Genomic DNA, 23977 nt, shown 5'->3' with positions numbered 1-23977 from the left:
GAATATAATATTTTTGCGATCTTCGGCAGAGTCATCAAAAATTGGAAGAAAAGTGAAAAAAATATGTTATTGTTTTTGAAAACACAGTTCGATGGGAAATTTAATTAGGAGTTCAACGAGGTATGCCATTCCATATTCGGGCAAATATTTCGAATGTTCCGATCAAAATATTGATATTTATAGTCGCAAAATAACAGAAAACTGATTTTCGGCAAATATCATCATCAAAATTTGGAAGAAAAGTGAAAAAAATATTTTATTTTTTTTGAAAACGCAGTTCGATGGGAAATTTAATTATGAGTTCAACGAGGTATGCCATACCATATTCGGACCAATGTTTCCAATGTTATAGCTAAAAATCGACAAAAATTTACGATCAACTAATGGTTTGTCATCATAATAAGAATAACAGGTATAAGATTATCCCAAAGACATACTAGCAACGTGAAACGAATTGCTAGTCGAAGTAGCACAATTACCCATTTCCAATCGAAACAGCACAGGTCCTTGTCTGGGCTAAGGATATTCGGGGGTCAAGGCGGGGCCAAGGTCATAATGAGAGGTGGTGCACCGCAACACCCCCCTTTTACAGCCACTCTTGGTAATCTCCAATCGCCATAACCTTCATTGAACCGCAATCCGAAAGGTCAGCAGGGGGACATTGGCCCACTTAAATTACATTTGATATAGGAAGGCAGCGTTAACCGGTTATAGTTTAGGAAATGGAATGAATTTGTAGGCAATTTCAATTGATTTGCTTCATTTTTTGGAAATTGTTATTGTTGTTACAAAAATGTGATATTCTTGTTTCGTATTTCATAAGTCTATGCCACATTCAAAGGAATGACTGATGTCCGGCATTTTCCACGTAAAGTGGACGTCTTGAAGACGTCATCCAGGCAAAGGTCCTGCTCGCCAGCTGTTTCCTCGGTCTCCGTGCACCTCCTTTTGCCATCGTCCTTCGTCCTGCGGCCCATCCAGCTATCCGATCATTCCGCATCATTATGGGGAAGCTAGCGACGCCTTTGCACTCGCAGCAGCTGTCGAAATTAACATAAAACATTTATGGCAATGTCGCCGAGTCGCGGGCAGGACTAAGCCGTTTGTATCCTGTTTTGCATGCATTTGCATATGAGGAGATGAGTGGGGCAGGATGCGGGATGCGGAATGCGGAATGCTGGATACGGTATGCGAGATGTGCGAAATGGAATGGGTTGTCAAGTGTCCTGGCCGCTTGAGCTGTCGCGTTGAGGCGCGTTTATCTGTGCGTATGCAGAAAGTTTTCCAATTAAAAGTTTCGCCCAGGTCCAAGTCTGTCGCCTCATCTCCACCTTGCCACCTCTCTACACTTCCGCCTCTCGGTCTTCGGTCTTTGGTCTTTGGTTACCAGCTCTTCCCATGGATCCATCGTCCTTTTGGCGACAATTAAGCCCCATAATGAGCTATAAACTTCCAGCGACAAGTGGAAAAGCTTTGCAGTGGAAGAGACACGCAAAGTGCCCCGTTAAAATGCGCACATATGGCAAATAAATACGCATACGCCAGGTGTGACAGCACAGAGCTGATGGCACACTTTGCCGCGAAAAGCACACTTTGGCCAAAAAGTTTGAAGAGGTTATTAATTTCATATATGCTGTGATAGTCAAACATGGCATGCTGATGTTCCCAAATTATTAACACCTTGCAGAAACTTTTATAAGTCATAAAAATAATAGCAGAAATCTTTACAACTTGGCCAGCAATTCTTTAAAGACAAGTTATGAAGACTTTGGCAGTTTATAAAATATTGAAAAAATGTCAATAACATTATGAATCTATTGTTCAAGTATACAGTGTGGTCTGTGCGATTTTCGCGCCTTCCCCTTCGACTTTTGTTGTCAAATGAAGCGTGACAGCTGCCACGGATTGTAAAGCAAACAATTGTCGAAAAATTATTGCTGCCTCATTTACTGTGGCGCCCAATTTGGCTTTGACACCTTTGACAGATTGCTTTGCATTGTTGGTCTGTCACCTCTCACTTCTCACTCCTCACCTTTTACCTTTCACCTTTAACCTTTGGCACTTTGGCACTCTGGCCTCAGCAGTGCGATAAAAATAAACTCGGGTTGGGGCTGATAAGAGGGTGGCGCCATTACGTCAGAAGCCTTTGCAACTCATCAAAAAGGCTGAAATGAGGCTGGTGGGTGCAAAATTGTGGGCGGCATGTGACCTGCAGCTGCCACCAACGGGGATTTGTCGAACGTCATTTGCAATATGCGAGCAGTCAAAGGAATGCCAAGTGGAGTGCGGCCTTCCCATCTCCTCCAGCCTCTTAATCCCCAATCTTGGGAAAACCAACCGTCGTGCACCGCCCACATTTTAGTCTCCTAAAAGTGAGTTTCTTCTGCTCCTGGCAGTAATCCTTTACTTTGATACCAAAAGAATATATTAAACGTTATACCAAAATAATATATATAAACGAGAAATTACTTGAGTACCTGTGAGAACTATAGCTTGTATCTAAAGTATTTAAAGGTAATAATATAAATAGTCAAAATTGAGCGATCTTATAGATAAATCCAACTAAACTATCTAATGTAATACATTGTTTACTTTTACATTTATTTTTGCCTCATAAAGGGGAAACTCCCAAGGAAATGACTAACCTAAACACGGTCATAGCCATCAATATTTGGTAGTTGTTTCCTGGGGACTTTTATCCCCCGGCCGAAAATTCAATTTAGGGGCCACCGCCCACTTGGCTTTCCTCGGGGACATCAACCCCAATCTGGATATCCCATTCGAGAGCCTTCAGCGATTTGCCAGAGATAAGGAGGCCGCTCGTGGCATCCATGGCATCCATGGCAGTCCGCTGTCATCCGTTGGCCCGGCCTTATCATAAATTTCCAGCACGCAGCAAATAAATCCAATTAAATTAGCAACAATCTCAAGTGGCCGACGGATGATGGCTGCAGCTCCTCCTCGCGTTGGCTCCTGCTCCTTGTTCTTTTTATTCCCGCTGCTACTCCTGTTCGTTCCTGCACCAGATCCTGGTGGCACATCCTTGTGCCACTCCTATTTCGCTGGCCGGGATACATTATTTTCAATTTGCCTTCTGCGGTTGTCCAGCATCTCTTGCCACCTCCACTTTCATCTCCATCTCCACTTCACCTCATCATCCATCTCCTTGGGCCCATCTCGATTCATCTCTTCGCATCTCCACTTGCTGGCCAACCTATGGGCATCGGATTTTTATGGACATTGTGTGAGCTTAATATACCGCCCACTCCACCAGCACAGTAAAGACTATTACAAATTTGTATAATATATACATACATATTCCTCTAATAAACTTGTAACTAATGCTACACAATCAAAGTATTGACATAACTTGCATTGCCCAATCTGGTACTTATCCCTAATATTTATATACATAGTTCGTTCCTTTTAACTTACTGAAGTTCAACTTACTGAATCTTCCCTGTAGCTGCTCTCCTTCACATATAAAGTACTATTCCTCCCCTTTAACTTCTTTATGCCGCTTCGGATTTGTTTGTTGCTTGTTATTCAATAGAAAATTAGTTTGTTTGTTCACCGCGGCTATCTGTATTAGAGTAAAATGTGTTCTTATATGTTATCAGCATACAAATGCACTCAGTTAATGTGATTGCCCGCCGGAATTTGGCATTCTTCTCGCAATTGTGAGACATTTTATGACCACACAAACAGAAATCTCAAACGAGACTGGACTCCAATTGAAATTAGCAGCATCTGGTGCAGAATCTAATGGATTTCTAGGCAGCTGTGTGAAAATCGAACGAAATTAAAGGCCCGAAAAGGGTTTATCCACCATCTGCTGAATGAAAATTATGGGTGTTACATTGAGGAAACTGTGGGGAAAATTGAATCTGAAAGTGTAAGGAAATAGCCAATAACAAACGTATATTTTTCACAGCAGATGCGCACTTTTTCTTTAAGTTTTTCGAGTTTAACGTACTGCAAGATAAGAGTAAAATCGTTTTTCATATGTGTATGATATGTTTGTATATCATTGATGAGTATTGTGCAATCTAGATAATTTCCTTTGCATATGCAGCCGATTAACAATATTGATAAACTAGCCTCTCTGTAAGACAAGTTTATATTGCTAATTAACTATCTTATCGATAATGTTGATATTGTCGTTCAATGTACGATGTCGAGTAATGATGGCCATGATTTACCTTTATCAATGAGCAAATGCAACAAATTAAAATGAATTAATCAGTCAGTCAACTGAAAAGAGTGAAGAATGTGCAAAATTGGTTACAAATATTTCATTTAACAAGTACATTTATATTAAATATTGCGGCCGGGAAAGATATAGTATAGTATTTTCATCCCCCCTGTAGAACCGCATTCCAAAACGAGGAGCTCCTGGCTGGCAGTGGATTTCTGGGATGCCAGTTGCCGACCTTTGGGCAATCAATTAAGTTCTGCGGCACGCCATCTCCCCGAATGTTTGCTGACCATCTGACCAACTGAACAACTAACCAACTGACCATCTGACCAACTAACCAACTAACCAACTAACCAACTAGCCATCAGACCATCTGACCATCTGACCAACTAACCAACTAGCCATCAGACCATCTAGCCGACATCCCAACGAGCTGCCTCATTAGGACTGGAGGAGTACTCCTGCATTCCGATTCCCTGGGATGACAACGGGAACGGGAAGTGGTTGGTGGAGTGAATCTTGGGTGCCCACGTTGCGGCTACGTGATAAACTTGGCACAACAACGCGTCCCCTGAATTTTCAAGCCACTGCGAACTGAGCCAGCGATTTAATAGAATTTAAGCAGCATTTTGGGCGGGGTTATGAGTTCTGAGTTGTAAGTTGTGAGCTGTGAGCTGCCTGAAGGGGCAACCGGTGACAAGTGAGGGGGGGGGCAGAGACCTTTGCCACATAAATCTGTCAGGCCGAGAGCAATTCTCATAAAATAATAATAGCAACGGCAAAAACGGGAATGAGAACAAGTCCACTGAGAACAAATTGTACAGTTTTCAAGCGATGAAAGCAATACAATAAAAATTGTTAAAATTCCTAAATTTTTCCTAATATTCATAGTAATTTACGAATTCTATGATTAACTATTGGTAAGAATTCTTGGCTATCTTCAGATCTTTCTCTCAGTGCACCGAAGACGGGCAGGTAAATGGTGCAGCGATAAAAACGCGATAAAGTCATTCAAAGTGTTTAACCGGTGGGCGGGAATCTGTGGGGATCATCTCCAGAGTTGGGTGACTGGGTGGATGGGTGGATGGGCGGTACGAATCGGAGCAAACAAAGTCAAAATTTTCCACATGCGCTGTTCCGAAACGAGAAGCAGAAAACAAAAAACCGAAGCACTCTCGCTCGCCTGTATTCCACTTTTTACTTTTTTCTTTGTATTTTTGTGTTTGCTCGACAGTGTCATAAATTTGTTGATGTTTGCCTAACACTGAAGGGGAGTGGCAGGTGGTGGGCGTCGAAAGGGGGGTGGTGGCAGTGGGGTGGCAGTTGGGCAGGTGAGAAGCGGGTGCAAGGTCATGCACACAATTATATTTCGCCCTGCCAAACAGAGTCGAAAATCATGGAAAAATTACCAATCGGATTCAGTGAATGCATTTGCAAATGAGCGCATTTCCCTGCTAGTTACTAAGGGGGTTTCCGGGGGGTTTTTAAGCCCCAATTTTCAAAAGGGAGGCCTTTGAGTGACGTGTCAGCAAAGCGACTGCGAAGTGAGCAGCGAACAATGATTGTCGCATTATCTCATCGGGTAATCCAGTGATTCTCCATTTCGGACATTAACGCAGCAGGTGGTAATTTGTGCATTTATTTATTTTACAGGCCAGTGAGTCCGCCATTCGATTATAAGCTATGCTTAAAGGAAATAGTTTAAATTAAATACAAATTCCATTTGAGCAGCCCGATTAATTTATATGCTTTGCAAGGGGAGCAGAGATGTAACTGCTTAGACTCGTTCTTATTCCCTACCCATAATATCTTCTGTGGCCCAGCGACAATTGCTGCAATCCCAAGCAGCTCAAATATTTGGCGAGCGTTGACGGCACTCGGTACTTTCATTATCAGCCATCGTCGCACCAGCACACACAGCCATATAAAACGTGGTGCATTTGTGTGGGTGGGCCAAAGCACTGGGGAAAAAAATGCACAACAAAATATTTAGTGCAATATGGTAAAACATATATATTTTATTCAGAAAGTAATGAGAGCTCCTTTTCGTAATCGTCTTCATGTTTGAGGTGATTCAAATCAGTCTGTGGTGTTTTTTTGGCGTGCCCTCAAGAATTACACGCTTTTTTTTCGCTGTGTAGCTGCTTGGCAGCATTCTCCTTCTTACATTTGTGTCCCAATCTGTCACAGCAGCCAGCTTGAAGTGAAGATCTTATCGCTTATCTCGCCACCGTCAACAATTCACGTTTGTTCGTCAATTTGTTTGTCCCCACGCCGACCCTTTTTCCCCCGTTTTCCTCCCTTGTTTTCCTCCGTTTTCCCATCTTGTTTTCCAGCTTGCCTTGTCACACATTTAGCTTCTTTTTTTTGGCCATGTCGCTGATAAGACTGCCAACGCTGTCGCCACTTTTGCCAGACGCCTTGAAGAGACGTCACCAGGTGGACAAACGGAGTGATCCAGAGATCGTCTATGGGTTGAACCGTGGATTCCATAGTGAGGCAGATAAATCCGGCTGCCAGCGGTCCATTTTCATCCCATTGACGCACAACTTGGCGTCTGCTAGATATTCAGTAGTCCAACTGGGGTGCAAATAGCAGATAGCACATTACTATGATTTTTCCACACACAAGTTTACATTTTTCAGCGCGGATTAGGTTGCATGCACAATAGCTTCTATATTGAAAAATAATTGCGCAAAAAAAAGTGCATAGACAGCTCAATCTGCAGGCATCAGTTTCCATGTCATGCTTTGCGGAGTGACGTTCACCACGGCGTATGCTTAATATTGGTCTATGGAGCACCCAATGGGGGATTTTCGAGAACAATCGAAATGGCACCTGATCCGCACCATCATCACGTTCAGTTTTGGTCGTCAGCTTCAGTTTCAGTTACAGTTTTAGTTTTTGTTGTAGTTTTTGTTTTAGTTTTTGTTTTAGTTTTTGTTTTAGTTTCAGTTTGAGTTTGAGTTTGGATGTTACGTTGACTGAGGAACCACGTGGCGTATGCTTGATATAAGCGCGAATGTTCGCGTTCAACTCGTCAACTAAGGCGTGTATTGGTTTCATTTTTTAAGCACCCAGAAGTTAAATAGCTTTATGTACAAATAAATCATTTTATAGTGTATTTAACATAATATATTTATTTTTTGGCCATGTGAATGCTTCTCTAATCTTGGACTGGCAGCCCAATTGAACCTTGCAGCACCTCCGCATTGTGTTCTCCAGATTGCCTGTCAGTTGGTTGGTGGCGGCATCCACATGAATGCATTTGCGTGTTTCTGTCGAGGGCTTGTCCCCATGTCCCATTTCCCATTTTCCGTTTCCCGCTTCCCTGCGCCTGCCAAACATTTGCCGAGAAAGCAGCTTGTTATCCTGCCCTCCATTCCTCGATTCCTCCAAATCTCCTCGTCATCGTGCTTGGAGCAAATGTCATGCAATGTTCTGTTTTAATCAAAGGACATTCGAGCGCATCATACGAATAACGAATGCAAACACATGCACATAAGTACACGTACAAACATATTTATTTGCATATGCATTTAAAAGGACCTTCTGGCTTTCCCTCGGGAATTTTGATTTTTTGCCAGCGAATGTGGCGCTAATTGACGCCACTTTGCACTTAGAGTAATGGACTCTCAAAGGTTCCACAAAAACCCCAAAAAAAACCCCACTTTATAATGGAAAAAAAGTATTAGCTGCATGCTGCGTATATAGAACACCCTGAAAACCGTGAGATTTAAGTAATGAGAAATAGCCATAAATTTAATATAATAGAAATGCTTTTATAAGGTTTCTTGTAACTAAAAAATTTGTTAAATTTAGTGCAGAAACGCCCATATAAACCAACTTTTCGAAGGGTATTTCAAGTGTTTGTATGGCTGCAAATACGTGAGAAGCCAAAAAATATTTTCGCTGATGAGCGCCGCAGCAAAACTTGTCACCTGCAATGAGGGGCGACATGATGCGAGTGGGCGTGGCAGGTGCAAAGTGCATTATTTCTAAAATCAAAATGGAAGATGGAGGAGGCACATCAAAATGGACGTAGAGCTGCACAACAATTTGATGACAACGTGTTGGGGGCGTTGAGGCAAATGGGCTTGGATATAAATCGAAGAAAGGAAAATCGCGTGGGAAAATCGGATGGCTTTTCATGGGAAACTGCAGCGGAAAAGAGCCACGACTTTAAGTGTAGTGAAGCGTGAAGCGGCGGAAGTGCTGTTGACTTTACTCGGAAATGCCATAATCTCATGCTCATGCCAACCCATCAGCTTGGCGTATATATATCTGCCTCTTTTTCCAATAAATATATATCAGTATATAAATGTATATATACATATATATAGACAGAACATCGCCTTTGAAATAACGCTTCATTGAAACCAATTATCAGTTCAGAACTTTCCGCGAGCACAAAAGAAATAAACGACTACGAGGTCTTATTAAGAAGTTAATCTACTTAAGCAGATTCTTAGGAAATATTTGCAAAAATCTGAATTAAAATCTATTTAAGCTATGAATGGAATTATTTATAGATCTTTGTGGTAACAAACTTTATTCACCCAAATACGTATTATATTTTTTTAAATTGCTGAAAATTATTGACAACTTGAATTATCCTTGTAAATGTACCATTAGCCCATTAGCATAATTATCGTAGAAAATGCATGCTTATCGGATTATGGAGTTCAATGCTAGCTGCAGTAATTTCGATCTTATCTTAAGCAGTTTTATTTCCCGCAATTAGGCCACTTATTCGACGTAATGCCCATGAACGGAGTACACGGAGTACGTCATCATGTGTGAGGAGCGGAAAATATTAGCGTTTTATTGGAATTTATACTTATGCGAAGAGGAACGAGGAGCGAGGACCTCGGCAATTCCGATTGAGAGCTCCCTTGAGTGTGCGATTTGTGATGGCGCTATCCTTGGCATTGATGGCGATTGAGCCTATAATGATTGCCATTGCCATTGCGATTCCGATTGCGATTCCTATTCCCATTCCCATTTCTAGTAGCAATCTCGTAGCGAGGGCGATTACAGGCAGGCACCGTCTGTCTCCGGAATTCCCCAACTCCGGAGCTCAGGCGCTTCCTTGGCGCTGCTCATTATCCTTGGCAATGTCTTTTTAAATTGATTTTTTCGCTCTCAGCTTATTACACACACAAACACACACACACACAAGTGCCGCCCAAGTAATTGTCGGTGCCTGTAACTCAGCCTCAAAGTGTGCGATATAATTCCACTGTTTTCATTTTATTTTCATTTTCATTTCATTTGAGCCGCGCGCTTGCTCCAATTCTCAAGAGCTGTAAGTCACATACATGGGCGCATGATTAGGTCTACTATCTAGAATATAGAGATTACATCTATCGTGAGTTAAATGCATTTTGCTAACTATCTAAACACAACCATTCTTGACCTTTAAGAATTGACATTCATTTGCAAGGAACTGTATTTGATGAATCCCAAGTTTTCAGAGCACACTCTACGTTTTGTCACTGTTTATTGACTTGAAGGTTCGAAAGGTCGAAGGTTGGGAAATCCGCCTCCATTTTTGCAATGCTGTTGCGCAGGCCTTTTCATTTGGCATTCAGGGGGACAATTGTTGCCAACGGATTTTCGGCTTAAGTGCGAGTGCTTCTTTATATAAGCATATGCTACATACATATGTGTGTGTGTGTGTGTGTTTTGTACATGTGCTTATATATACATATACATATATGACTCGATTATATTCCATTTTATGCATTATACATGGTTTTTCCGTTCGCATGTCTGCCCTCATCTTTTTCGTACATCTTTCGTTGTTGTCCTTGTGTAGGCCGCTTTGTTATAATCGCATTTTCAGTTATTGTTTACCACCCCTTCTTTCCTTCGTCCCTATCCTTGGAATGTCCTTTGTGCATTTCGAATGCGGGCAAACGGAAAATCTTGCGTGGTCCAGGTTTTTGGGGCTCGGAAAAACCTACTCATGCATATTTCAGTTGGCCATCCAAACGCTCACTTTCCTTCTGCTGCGTGTAAGTGGCATGCACAGCAAAAAAAAAAAACCCTTTTAAAAATAATATCTGAAATACTATATTGCCAACATTTCGTACAACTTTGGCACCCTGTGTTGATTATTTCCTAAGTGAATTACCCATTTGATTGACCATTTCCTTCGGTGTGTTAAAACTAATGACCAAAATCAAATGCATGCGCCTTATTTAAAGTAAGCGCATCGTTTTCCCCTCGGCGCCCCAAGTGCATCATTTTGCGGGCACAAGTTTAGTGCATTTGGTTTGATTGCATTTTGGCGACGCCATTCCACTAAACTTATATCATTTCGCCTTCTCATCCATACCGTGCAGGATATTCGCAGGAGCACTTGCCCGTTTTCGGTTGCAGCTTCATGTGTATTCATTAAAAATTTAAGTGCTTATTTACACTTTGAGCGAGTTTGTTGGCTCGTCGGGATGCAGTGGGCGGCAGTGGGCTGCAGTGGGCTGCAGTGGGCGTGGCATGTGCAGCAGGGACCACAAGTGCATTCACTTCAGCCACATCATGGAAAGCCGCACTGCAACCAAGGACTCGCTCTCCACATGACCCACGCAACGCCCTCCGTGCCACGCCCCCACTTGGCCGGACACCGCCCTGTTTTGACAGTTAATCATATTTTGGAATGCAACATGGACATGACACCATCCACTGGCCATGGAGCATGGAGCATGGGGCACTGGCATGACTTTGTTGGACACTCGTTGCTAGCCCGCGTTCCTTTGTGTGCCCCACAGGCAAGGGGGGGTTAAGGGGGTTGGGTTTGGGTTTGGTCTTGGTTCAAAAAGCGCTCCTGGTGCATCTAGCCACTGGTCCAGGAGACGAGCTCCTTCCATAGAGTAACCGCAACGCAATCGATTCGGCATTGATTGAATTTCAATATTCTACGGTTGTCAGCAGTCGTAACTGAATTTTTTCTCAAATGCTGTTAAGATCTCAAAGTAACTCAATAAAAGGGGTTCTGATATATTTACGAAATTCGACACTCTTGATATTTCTGCGCACTTTGTTTTGAACTGAAACGGAATGGTCAGCAGCGATTACTAAAATTGTTCTCAAAAGTTTATGGGTTAATAAAGGAACTGAATTTCTAGTTATGTGAGTTATTTTATTTTAACCATTTTAAAGCTGCGTAATCATAATCTATAGTAGCACATAGAAAATGTTTTTCTGCGTTTATAGATAAAAACGCAGACCACTTCAGATCGATTTATCGGTGGTAACTTCCTAGGTATATCCGTGCCACGCCCCTTTGCCAACGCCGCCTCCGAATCGACGTGAATCGCAGTGAGAAGGCAGCGTAAATTTATCAGTTTTTAAGTGCTGATAAGTGGCAGGCAACATGGCTGCTACTTGGCTTTTGCCTCTGCTTTTGCGTTGGCTTTGCTGCTAATTAATATTCAGAAAGTTCTTAACAGTTTGCCGCTTTTGTTGTCGCTCGCCAGGGGAATTGATGCGGCTGCCAAGAGAGTTTAATTAAACAAATATTTGGAATTTGATTTGCAGCCAGCCAGAACTGCTGTGTGGTAGTGGTAGTGGTGGTCGTCGTCGTCGTCGTCGGAATTCCAATTTCCTGTCCCCAATTGCCGAATGCATTATGCAAGCCACTGAGCCAACTTCACAAAGGCCCCTTAAATCGAATGTAAATAGAAAAGGGACTCTGGCCAGGACTCTAGAACGCCAATCAAAGGAATCTCTGCAGCCACAGCAGCCATGGACAGCAGCCTTTTGTCAAATTAAGTCTGCTAATATATGCATTGTATATACACACATATAAATATATATACATATATATTTATATAGGAGAAGGTCTTATCCCTGGAATGCCAGAGTGCACGATAATAAAGAGCAGAAATAATATTCGTAAAACATTTGGCGTTTCGTTTTTGTTGGCGTTTCGGCATTTTATCATATCGCTCGTATCTCTTAACTGCCACATATCTACAAGATCTTGGTTGTCATAAGCATCTTTGAAGGCATTACTGGTTTTTATACTTTTGTTTTTGCAGTTCAAAGTTTGGAAAAAATCGGTACTTGTTAAATAATATGTTTATTATTTGAGACCTTGTTGTCTGTATGTGTATTTCATTTGATAAACTTTGTTAATTCCTAAGTATATACTGCGAAGTTGTCATTGATCTTATGATCACAATTTGTACACTTACTAAATCAGAAGATACATAGCAACTATTAAGCCAATCTTATGTTCTCAATCAAATCAAATGAAATACTTTCTGCTAATTCCCATTATTTTTTTCAAGTGTAAATTAGTAAATGGACGGACGGAAGAGTGAGTGTGTAATGAGTGCACTCGCCAAAGAAGTTCAAGGCGATTTCCCCGGCAGTTCACATGGCAAAGAATCGTGTCTGGGGGCGATTGTTATCTTATCTTATTCCCCAACTGCCGGAATAGCCGAGCGCTATTTATATTAAATTTGCTGTTAAATTTTACAGGTCCCAACAACAAATGTGCGCCCACCTTCACAAAAGGGGGTATCTCTGAGTATGACCTCATAGATTATTATTGCCGGGGGTCCTTGGCCACTTGAAAGCGATATTCGCAACCTGAAGCTCGTCGACTGATCTCAAGTAGATCCCCATCTAGGCGATGGCTCTCCGATTCTAGCGATTGCTCAGTTTGTTTCTTTCGGCCAATTCGCTCACCTGGCCTTATCAGTTAGGCGATAAGCTGCCTGGTTTTTTTTTTGTTTTTTTTTTTTCTTTTTGCATTCTCCAAACGCTGTGTGGCTTCTGCCTCTGTCAGCTGTTTGCTGTTTGCTATTTTACCGCTGGCGATCGACGGCGGCACAATCGACACAATCCCCAACGTCGCTCCAAAAAATTCAAATCAGTTCTCATTCAGCGCCGCGTCAACGGAATTCGTTGAACCGCACCGCATCGCATCGATTCACTGTTTCGGTTTCGGTTACTCTTACTGTTTCACTTTCAAATCGAATTAAATCAAATGAAATCAAATCGCATCGCATCGCATCAAATTGTATCAAATCAAGTCCGAATTCAAATAAAATCGAATAACCCGCGCATAACGCGAGTGGCCAATAAATAACGAAGAAAATACGAGGAAAATGCTGGGACTTTAAGTGAATTGTTTATTTTGCTGTTTTGTCGCGCATTGGCGACCATAAAAATATATGTGAAATGTTTTACTCACGTTCATGGAATTTTTGTGGATTGTTATTCGGTAGGTGCAGCAGTTAAAAACTAGAACACACTAAACCGCATTTTCTTAAATAAAATAATATATATAGAAGAGCGGTACAAGGGTCAGCTAGCAATTTGCAAATTAAATATTTACTTTGGCTTGGGTTGGCGGTTAAGAAAAGGATTCAACGGGCAAGGAAACCCCAATATGCCCACAGATTTGGTTAACTTTATCCCAAAAGTCGCTGCCAAGGGGAAAAAGGTGAATGAAAGTTCTATTCGCGTTTGTATCTTGATTCTCAGCCCCACCCAAATGATAAAAGCTTGTCAGAACCTTTTTAATACCTCTTCGTTTGGCATTCAAACTCCTTGAATGTATCCATACATTAAAATATATATTTAAACACGAGTTCAATCTTTCTGTTGAAAGTTTTTCCAAAAGCAACTTACCAATCATAGTTAACAATGTTTAGAAGAGCTCATGAAATTATTGAAATGATAGATTGTGTTTTTGGGCGGTTTTAGATTTCTTTCTCCGCACCTTATCTATTTTTTTGTGTATTTCACCAACTTCTATTTTTGGAGCGACTTATTAGCGGCTTCTTAATGAACAACCAAGTCACTTTGTGTGGGGAATGCTTTTTATGATTAACTTAGCAACTTTGTCCGTTTTTTTTGAGCGTTTCGCTCGAGTGCCGCCCACGGGTCGTATACGCGATGTGATTGGGCGCCTAAAATTGACGATTTTGTTCCTTGATTTTGCTAGCTGCTAGATTTTTTCGGCTGCACTTTGGCTGCTGCTTTCTTTTGGCTTTCGGCTTTTGGCTTTTAGATTTCTGGCCACCCATCGTTCGCCTATTTTCCGATAAGATTGCCTGAAATCGAAGGCCGACAGAAATCAGCAATCGCAAATCAGCTGGCAAATATCAGAAGTCAGAAATCAGAGCCGATGTCGCGTGACTTGCGTTGCGGCAATTTTGGGGTGATAATCAAAAATGGGAAATGCTACAGGCAAAGAAAATTAAAAAGCATTTAAAAGGAATTTTTACGATTGGCCATAAATCAGTGTGTTCGTTTGATGTGGTTATACAAAAAGTATAAATTATTTTTAAATTTAGATCGCACAGTTAAAATACTATTAAGAACAACTAGTAGATTTCTAGTTTGATAAATATGGCATTCAAAGCGTATCTTTTTTATCGATAAAAATGCCAGTTTCTCAGCGCAATTTTGTGCGATTCGCTTGGGGAAATGATAGCAAGGAAAGCCATTGACCCATTTGCGAAATGGCAAAGATTTAAGTTCCGTCGGCCGTGATCTTTGACCTCGCACCCCCAACGCCACGCCCACTCGCAATGGCAGCCTCCCTTGCTCCGTTTGAATAATCCGCTAATCCCCGCATTTCAGCCCTTTGTTGTTATTAATTATAAATTTGTTTACTTCTATTCTATTGTGCCAGGTGATTTTCTGACTATTTAAGTCGCGCTATTGTTTAAACATTTATGCTTTAAAAGTCAAATTTGTTTTTAGGAATTTAAATTAAGAGAAATGTGCATTTAAGTTCTTCGTATTAGGTACACAAAATCTTGCAATACAAAATAAATATGTTGAATTTCTACAACTTCTAACTGGATATATTTTTCGATCCTATTCTTGCAGTCGCGCCGACAGTCGGTGAGCTCCAGGGCGATGCCGCCGGGCGTTCTGGTCAACGATAGCCGGGCGAACTCCACCGATGACATCCAGATCGCCTTGGCGCCCCACATCCAGACCTACCTGAGCCAGACTGGCCGGCGGCACTCCTGCTGCAGCGTGATGCTCCCCGTGGCCTTCGAGCGGGCGGCGGCCAAGTCCTGGCTGGATCCCAAGTTCGACTCCCCGGTCCTCGAGGAGCAGTACCAGGCCAGCGTCTTTCCACACATACGGATGCGGTACAGGTGTGTATGTTGTCCCTTTTGGGTTTTAAGTCCAATTCCCCAAGCTCTTGCAATTAAAATCATAGAGGGGTGGCATCGAAAACAGTACGAAACCCAAGTGGAGCCAGTGGGTCAACCCGTCCATCAACGTGGCTTCCAAGCAACTACTCAAGTACTCAACTATGCAAATCGAGCTGTCAGCCAGCGCAATCAAAAGAACAAATAGGCCAACTCTACCCTGGGAATACAGCCAGTTTTAAGCTTTTACAACGCCAATTATTATTCTACCCGATTTGAAAAATTTAAATATTCGTTTCGTTTGAATATGAATATGTATTGATGTGTTTTGTATCAGCTTTACTGCCATACGCGTACACACCAAAAGCAGTTTGCCACAACCAATTATGTGTTTAAAAGTCACAGGTTCGCTGACACCTGGCGGAGATTCCATTTAACCCAAAGACCCCAACGACCGCCTTCCACCTGGATAGACCCTTTTTCGCTAACCCCTTGCAGTTGTGCGGTTCCATGGAATCGCAGTGGAGTCCCACACACGGACGTGCATGCAATCAACACGACGCCAAAGAACATGGGTTTCTGGGCGGGATCAGGGGTCGGTCATGGGGAAATTAGTGGGGGGAAGTGCGCAGGATGGCAAAATTGCCGCCATAAATGCTCCGTTGGCGTGTGCCCACCCAAAGAGTTGGAAAAGTTTGTGGGGCATCCGCGGAAAAGGGCTCGTTCAGGGGTATGGGTTAAGGGGTAAGGGGTAAGAGAGTAAGAGGTATGGGTTAAGGGGCATGTGGCATGGGGTTAGTTGCAGGTCAATGCCATTTCGGGCCATTTGGCGGCCAGTTGCAGCAGTTTCGCGTGCGGAACCAGAAAAAGGCAAACAAGCAATCGATTTCAGTCAGGTCTGTCAGCTTGGGCATTTTGAAACCAAATATATTAAAGCTAACTTTTAAAAAATCTATTGGCACATTAACTTTTATGCTTGTAATCTCATAAATGTTTAGTTCTTTCCGTATTGTTTTTACAACTTTCCTGAATTCCCTGGAATTTGCCAATTGCACTACTTCATTTACTTAGACCTGCAATTTGAAAAGTCCATCCATCTGAAGCATCTCTTGGTATGTAACCCTCGAAAAGTTTAAAGTACAGCAAGTCCAAGATTTGAATTTTCCAAGATGGAGAGAGCGCAGTGCTCTGCTCTTGACACTTTTTCACTTGGGGGAACTTTTGATGGAAACCAAGGGTGTTACCAGCCAAAGTTTTGCGAAACAATGGCGACAGCTCCTGGTCCAAACAGCTGGCTAAGCCATCAACAATGGCCAGAGATTAGTGGGCAGGTAGTTGGTGTTCGTCATCTGGGCAGCATTACCCGTTTAGTTCCGCAATGACCTCTGCTCCCTGGAGCGGAACAAAGTGGGTGATGAATGCAGTTCCACTGGCAAAGGTTCCCATGGTGACAGCTTGGAAAGTAAGCTGAGTAAGCTGAGTAAGCGGCTTTCTCCGCTTACCGCTCCACTTCTCAGCCGCTTTTCTTCGCTGCAGTTGGCGTTAATTAGGATGAATGGCACTGCCTGCGAGCGAAAGTTAAATGGGATGAACGATGGGATGCTTAGAATCTTGGAGTGTTGGTCATCGCTGGCCACGCTGGAAAAGACAGCCTCACCCAGTTGGGTCAAGTCCTTGGCTTCTCGGGCATATTGCACTGCACCTTGATATCAAATTTGGTTACCAATCTTTTCCGTTTCGCTTCAAGGAGCTCATTTCTAATGGTTATTTGTCTATTTCAATGCCCTCCAGGTTCACCCTCTCGTACATCCTGCTCTGCTCGCTGATGTGGTGCCTGTACTTCGTGGTGGATGGCGGATCGGAGGACTTCTGGCGCCCAATCTCCAGCTCCTTCTCGATGCTCTCGCTGGTCACCATCATGGCGTTGTGCTTCACCCATTGGGACCTGTACAGGGAGCACCGAACGGTGACCTCCGCGCTGACCGCGCTGCTTCTCTGCGGCGCCTCATTGGCATTCCTCACCTACACGGGCAGGGCGTTCAGTCCGCTGGGTCACTTTGCCATCTGCCTGGAGATCGTGCTGCTGATCTACACGGCATTGCCCATGCCCTTGTGGCTGGGCGCCAGTACTGCGATCAGCTATTCGATTGCCTTCGAGATGGTATCGCACATGGTCATCGGATGCAGTGCCATTCATGGTGGTCCCATGCACGGAGGAGCAGGAGAAGCAGCAGGATCAGCAGGATCAGCAGGAGGATCAGGAGTGGAGGCGAACGGAGATCCCAGCAATAGGATACTCATCCTGCGAATAATGGCCCACCTGAGTGTGCATTTGGTGGGCGTGCATGTGCTGATCATGAATCTGGTGCGCATGCGCGGCACCTTTATGAAGGTGGGTCAGAATCTCCTCGTGCGTCGCCAATTGGAGATGGAAAAGCAGCTAAAGGAAAAGATGATACACTCGGTGATGCCGCCAAAAGTGGCCGATATGCTGCTCAATGAGGGTGGTCCATCGGGTCTGGATGCCAGTGGTTTGCCACCCGAATCGCACTACATGCGACCACGTGCCTCCAACGATGTGAAGTCCCTGTTCCGGCCCTTTCACATGCACAGCATGGAGAACGTGAGCATCCTATTCGCGGACATCGTTGGCTTCACCCGCATGTCCTCCACGAAAACGGCCGAACAGCTGGTGGAGATACTCAACGATCTCTTCGAGCGTTTCGACGACCTCTGCTCGCTGAGTGGCTGCGAGAAGATCTCCACGCTGGGCGATTGCTACTACTGCGTGTCCGGTTGTCCAGAGCCACGGGCGGATCATGCCATTTGCTGTGTGGAAATGGGCCTGGGCATGATTGATGCCATGCGCTGCTTTGATGCCCAGCGCCACGAGGGTGTCAAGATGCGAGTGGGCGTCCACACGGGCACCGTTCTCTGCGGCATCGTCGGCACGCGGCGGGTGAAGTTCGATGTGTGGAGCAACGACGTCAGCCTGGCCAACAAGTAAGTCGTCATGGCAACCACTTCGATCCATTACAGTTGCCTAACTTCTGCTTTATCCTTACTCCAGAATGGAATCCTCCGGAAAACCGGAGCAGGTGCACATCTCACAGGAGACATCCAGCTTTCTGGGCGATGCTTACTATTTGGAGGAGGGCGAGGAGGTGTTTGGTGAGTGTGCCCTTGCATGTATTTCCTTGTGGGAATCCCCTAAAGCTTTTGTAATCCATCAGGTCATCGCACGTACTTCGTGGTGGGAAGACGACGCGACTTCACGCGCACCAACAGCCTGAGTCCCAGCATGCCGGCGAATGCCACGGGCAGCTCCCTGCTCTTGCCCGGCGCCCATGGCGCCTCCCTTTCCCAGAGTGCCACCAACGTGTCGGTGGTGCAGCCGAACGTTCCACCCGCCTCGCCGGTGGGTCAGTTGTCCAGCTCGCTGAATCCCTCGCCGGTGCTCTCCATGCGACCGCGTCTCACCTCGTTGAGCATGAAGATGCGCAAGAAATCGCAGAACCGCGACCGGGATGTGGAACGTGGCATTATCCATCCGGCGGCAGCGGGCGTTCCTCCGGTGATTGTTGTACGCGAACGCCCCAAGATCATCATCACCACCAAGTCCCTGCCCGGCAGCCTGGACTCTGATGAACAACCGCCAGTCAGTCCACCGTTGCCGCCACCGGCAAATCCCCCAGCGACGGAAACGCGATCAAAGATCAAGCTAAAGGTGTGGAAAATTCCACGTTTTCTCAAGCGATTCGAGGACTTAACCAACAGAAGCAGCTGCGGCAGCATCTCATCCGCCGCTCAGCTGGAGAAGGAAAGGGAGAGAGAGCGGGAGAAGGAGGAACTGCACCATCAGAACCAACTAAATCCCGAGGAGACCTTGGCATTCATGGACAACCAGATGCAGAATGGCAACGGTTGTGGCTACCAGCAGTTGCCCGTTTTGGTTGAGTCCAACCATCGCACCCAGACCCTTGACATTCCGGCCGCTCGTCCGGTGCTCCATCATGCAGCTACATCCACGGCACTGGCCAGCAGCGTGCTCAGATCGCCGGAGGCTGGAGTCAGTGGAGGCGGGGGATGCTGTTCCCCTGGTCAGTTCTCCATGTACGATGACATCATCGATGTGCGTTCCTACATCAGTCAGTCAAGGAGCGATATATCTCCATTCGGTCGTTCGGGCAGCTATAGATCACAATGTGGCCGCCAGTCAACGGGAGGAGTGAACGGAGCTGGAGGAGCAGCCGGAGTTGGTACCGAAGGAAGAGCTGGTACCTCCCAGGCAGCGCCACAAGTGGAGCAATCGCCACTACCGCGGCCACGAGCCTCCACTTTGGCTACCGGAAGACCCACACCGAATAGCCTGGAACCAGGCACTTCGTCCACGAGTCCCTGCTGCTTGCCAGCTCCGGGAAACTCCGGCGGCTGTGGTGGCATCTACCCGCCCACGCACTCCCGCCAGTCGAGCATCTGCCCATCGGCCACTTCGCGCAAGGATTCCGGAATCAAGAGCAACTCGCGCAGATCCTCTATACAGCAGCAAATCTATGCACTCAACCAGACAGCGATTAGTCAACACAGGGTCTCCGGTTACTTCACCAGCTCCACGTCCAGTATCTCCAATTTGGGAGAGGTGCAGGGACTCGGACTTCCGCTGGCGGTGCAGCCACCACCGCCTCTCCTGATGCCCGCCTGCTCCTCGCAAATGGCGGATCCACTGGCCGCCTGCCTGCAGCAGTTGCGCAAGCAATCGGATCTCCAGCTTATCCGTTGCGTGCGGGATAATGCCAGGTCGCAGAGGAGCTATTTGGTGAAGCCGCCGTTGCGGAAATTCAGTTTGTACTTCAAGTCACGGCAGTTGGAGCGCGATTTCCGGTCGAAGGCCCATCGTTTTGGTGCGGAAAATGAGACGGAAGGACCGCCGACTTTGGCCACGCCACGCTATAACACCTACATAGATATATTCGTGGGCATTGCGGTTTATCTGTGCATCTCCGTCTCACTGTTTCTGATGACCCAGAACACCGTATCGCCGAGCTTCCGGCTGTGGGTGACCCTGTTCTCCTGCTTCACAGGCATCCAAGTGTTCGCCCTCTTCCTGTTCACCAGACAAATGTGTCGCCGGCAGAGCGGGAGCAATGTCAGCAATCGATTCAGATCCAAGTCGACGACTAGCGAGGATTTGGAGCGTGAGGAGCGTGGCGGTGGACCAGGAGGAACACCACACTTTGAGTCTTGTGCCGATCGCATTTTCGAGGCCATATCCAGCTGGTATCCGTGGCATATTTGCCTGGCCGTTCTGATGGCCATGCCCGTGCTGTTGATCATCGCCAACTTTCTGCTCCTGGACTTGGAGCAACTGGAGGCGTTTGAGTACCATTACGGATTCCTGATCTTTGTGTGCATCGTGCACTTCTGCAATTTCACGCAGCTCAATTGCTGGGTGCGGAATGTCCTGGCCTTTTTGGCAGCACTCTGCTTCATTGGCATTGCAGTGTCCCAGTTGATGGTCTACAGTCACAATCGGAGTGACCAGCAGCAGGATCAGGATCAGGAGGCGTCGAATTTCATTCAGGAGATCAAGTGGTTCCAGGACTATCATGTGGAAATCTATCTGGATCTGCTGCTTATCCTGGTGTTGGTCTGGTTCCTGAATCGCGAGTTCGAGATTGGATATCGGCTGACCTTCTACGGCAATGCGGTGGCCAATCAGGATAAGGTCCGGGTGCAGAACATGAAGAACCAGGCGGACATGCTGCTCCACAACATTATACCCAAGCACGTGGCTGAGCATCTGAAGAACACGGCCAAGTACTCGGAGAACCATCACAACATAGCCATCATCTTTGCCTCGATCGTGAACTTCAATGAGATGTACGACGAGAGTTATTTGGGTGGCAAGGAGTTCCTGCGCGTGCTCAACGAACTGATTGGTGACTTTGATGAGCTGCTCTCGCGTCCGGAATTCCGAGCTGTGGAAAAGATCAAGACAATTGGGTCCACCTTCATGGCGGCCAGTGGATTGGATCCCTCACATCGGGGAACGGGGAACGAGCATATTCACACACTGATGGAGTTCTCTATCGCCATGCAGGAGGTGGTGGATGCGTTCAACAAGGATCTGTTGGAGTTCAACCTCATCCTGCGGATTGGCATGAACATTGGCGATGTGACGGCGGGTGTAATCGGTACTAGCAAGCTGTACTACGATATTTGGGGCGACGCAGTCAATGTGGCCTCCAGAATGGACTCCACCGGGCTACCCAATCGCATCCAGGTGGGCAAGGATTGCCTGCCCTTCCTCACCAATCGCTATGAGTTCGAGCCACGTGGCAGTGTGTATGTAAAGGGCAAAGATCACATGGAGGTGTTCCTCTACACGACACGACGAGATAATCCACTGGATGATGATGTAGCTGATAAGGTGGAGCAGTTGGCGACCAAGAAGCAGGAGTACGAGGAGCGTGATGAGGATGCGGTGCAGGACGAGCAGCAGGAGGAGGACGATGACGACGAGGAGGAGGAGGAGGAGGATGACTTGCACTCCAGTGAGACCACCACGCTCTTCAAGTCGCAGGAATCGCTGCAGGCGAATGGTGGCAGCCACTTGGCTTCCACCGTCACAACCACCACCCACGCCATTACCCTCACCAACAACAACAACCATAACAGCAGCAACAACAACAACGACATTGGCACCAGCACCGCAACAACAACAGCCAACAACAACTCAATGCCAGTGGAAACTTAGGAAAATTATGGGGCAGGGTAGCAAGGCACTTGAAAAATGGTTTCAAAATTGCATTTAATGACTCTAACGGTGGGACGTACAGCAAGTTTCCCAGACAACCAGACCATCCAACAACCACAAAATGGCTAAGAGTATGGAGCTGGGGCCAGAAAACCAAACCGGATCCAGAGGATACCAAATCGGAGGGGCAGGGCGAGGGATTTCCCAGGGGGATGGGGGTTGAAAATTAAAAAAAGCAACCGTGTTTTTTGTGATATAAATGAATATGAATAGATAGAAACGTTAGGAACGATAGAATCGGGTTAAAGTTGCTAGTGATTGATTGGTTGAATGATCCAACGATTGATTGTTGATAACTGCGTTTTTTTTTGGGGTATTCAAAATCCAAGCAAAAGCAGACATCGAACATCAAATATTCGGCATATACAAAATATGTGTGTATTTAAGTGTACCAGCCAGTTGACTCATCTGCACAACCAAACGAAATACTTTCTTTCCATTCTAACACTGTTTTTTTTTTTTTGAAATAGTCTTAACTAAACTTAATTAAACTAATGGAAATACGTGGCTTTAAATGGTAGTAGCGAAATATAGATGTGGATTGTATGTATGTAGATTCAATGTACCATAGAGTTAACCCACTATATGCATATGCATATGCATATAAGTAACTAAATAACAATTTTTTTTGAGCCAACGAATGGATATTACCTATATGTATTGGCTGTTGTTCAATGTTGATCAGTGAGTGTATATAAATGTATGTAGCTAAAGTTTAATGATTGCTGATTGTGTCTCGCAGACGAAGGTCTGTTGCCATATAAGCGGAGGTTTTTTTTTGGTCTGCAGGGGCTTATGTCTGATTTCGAAGAATCATAACCAAAAGTTGTCCGATTTTAGCTATTACGTCGCACTAAATGGGGTGGAAATTGGTTTCCCAGTGTAGTTACAGTTTTTTTAATTTTTTGGTAGTAAAAAAGTTATATTTAACGATCTACATATGTAGTTATAACATGCAGCTTTTACATAAAATGTAGCCCAGCAAACGACCGAAAAGTATGCACCAAAATGCTTGCCATACACACACAAAGACACGCACTCACCCACCAAAAAAAAAGCTTTCACCTCACTCACACACACACACACACCAACCCCCAAGATGCCGGAATAAGTAATTTTATAGCCTTTTTGTATAATTTTTGTATACAAACACACCTTTTGTGCAATGCAATGCAATTGCCAGTTTCTAATGGTAAATTTAAGCAAAACTCAATTTCCGCCACAAAAGAATAAGACAAAATTTAAATTAAAAAAAAAAACCAAAATCAGTGAAAATATATTGCAATGTAAACGTGTATGTGTATCGAAACCTATGGACCCTATTGTATTTTTATATTAACAAAACAAGTATTTTCTACTAATTTATTGAACGAAAAAAACTAAAAAGACGTACATTTTTTTCTTGTCTTTTTGAAACCTCTAAGTGTACATACTACATGATATACATATATATATACAACATATATATATGAATATTTATATTTATAATTGTATATTTTTATAAAACAAAAACGAAACTGAAAAAAAAAGAAAATTGAACTCAAAGAGCGAATGATATTTATGAGAAGTCTAGCAGTCAGTCCTGTTTACGATGTGTAGAAATGTTTAAATGTTGTTAACGCTGAGATACAAACAGCAGCCATCCATGGCCATAACCAAATGTAAATGGATCCTACGTGTGTCCTACGTGTGTTTTAGCAAACGATTTCAAAGAGTTTATCGAAATGTTATAGGCAAACCTACTAAGCGAGATGTGTAGAAATAAAAATAAACCAAGGCAGCAGTCTTATATTGTATGTACTTAAAACTATGGTTTTGCATTTCACTCTT

General features: G+C 44.6%; 1 protein-coding gene across 2 annotated transcripts in view; it reads left to right on the top strand.

The window, feature by feature from the left end:
- The window catches only part of LOC6524839 (adenylate cyclase type 9), a 41500-nt gene extending 17546 nt beyond the window's left edge, over positions 1–23954 (top strand). The window contains exons 1-5 of one of the 2 annotated variants that reach the window (XM_039377433.1): positions 13096–13436; positions 15056–15333; positions 17122–18333; positions 18401–18501; positions 18564–23954. In XM_039377433.1, the coding sequence (XP_039233367.1) occupies positions 15086–15333; positions 17122–18333; positions 18401–18501; positions 18564–22087 (5085 nt within the window). In that variant the 5' untranslated portion in view covers positions 13096–13436; positions 15056–15085 and the 3' untranslated portion in view covers positions 22088–23954. Of the gene's footprint in view, positions 1–13095; positions 13437–15055; positions 15334–17121; positions 18334–18400; positions 18502–18563 lie in introns of those variants that run through there. The other variant, XM_002100643.3, reaches the window with a different exon arrangement.
- The last annotated feature ends 23 nt before the right edge of the window (positions 23955–23977 follow it).

The sequence above is a fragment of the Drosophila yakuba genome, chromosome X (assembly GCF_016746365.2).
Source record: "Drosophila yakuba strain Tai18E2 chromosome X, Prin_Dyak_Tai18E2_2.1, whole genome shotgun sequence".
NCBI classification, from domain to species: Eukaryota; Metazoa; Arthropoda; class Insecta; order Diptera; family Drosophilidae; genus Drosophila; species Drosophila yakuba.
The sequence above is the reverse complement of the archived record's forward strand: the minus strand, read 5'-3'. Positions and strand labels throughout refer to the sequence as shown.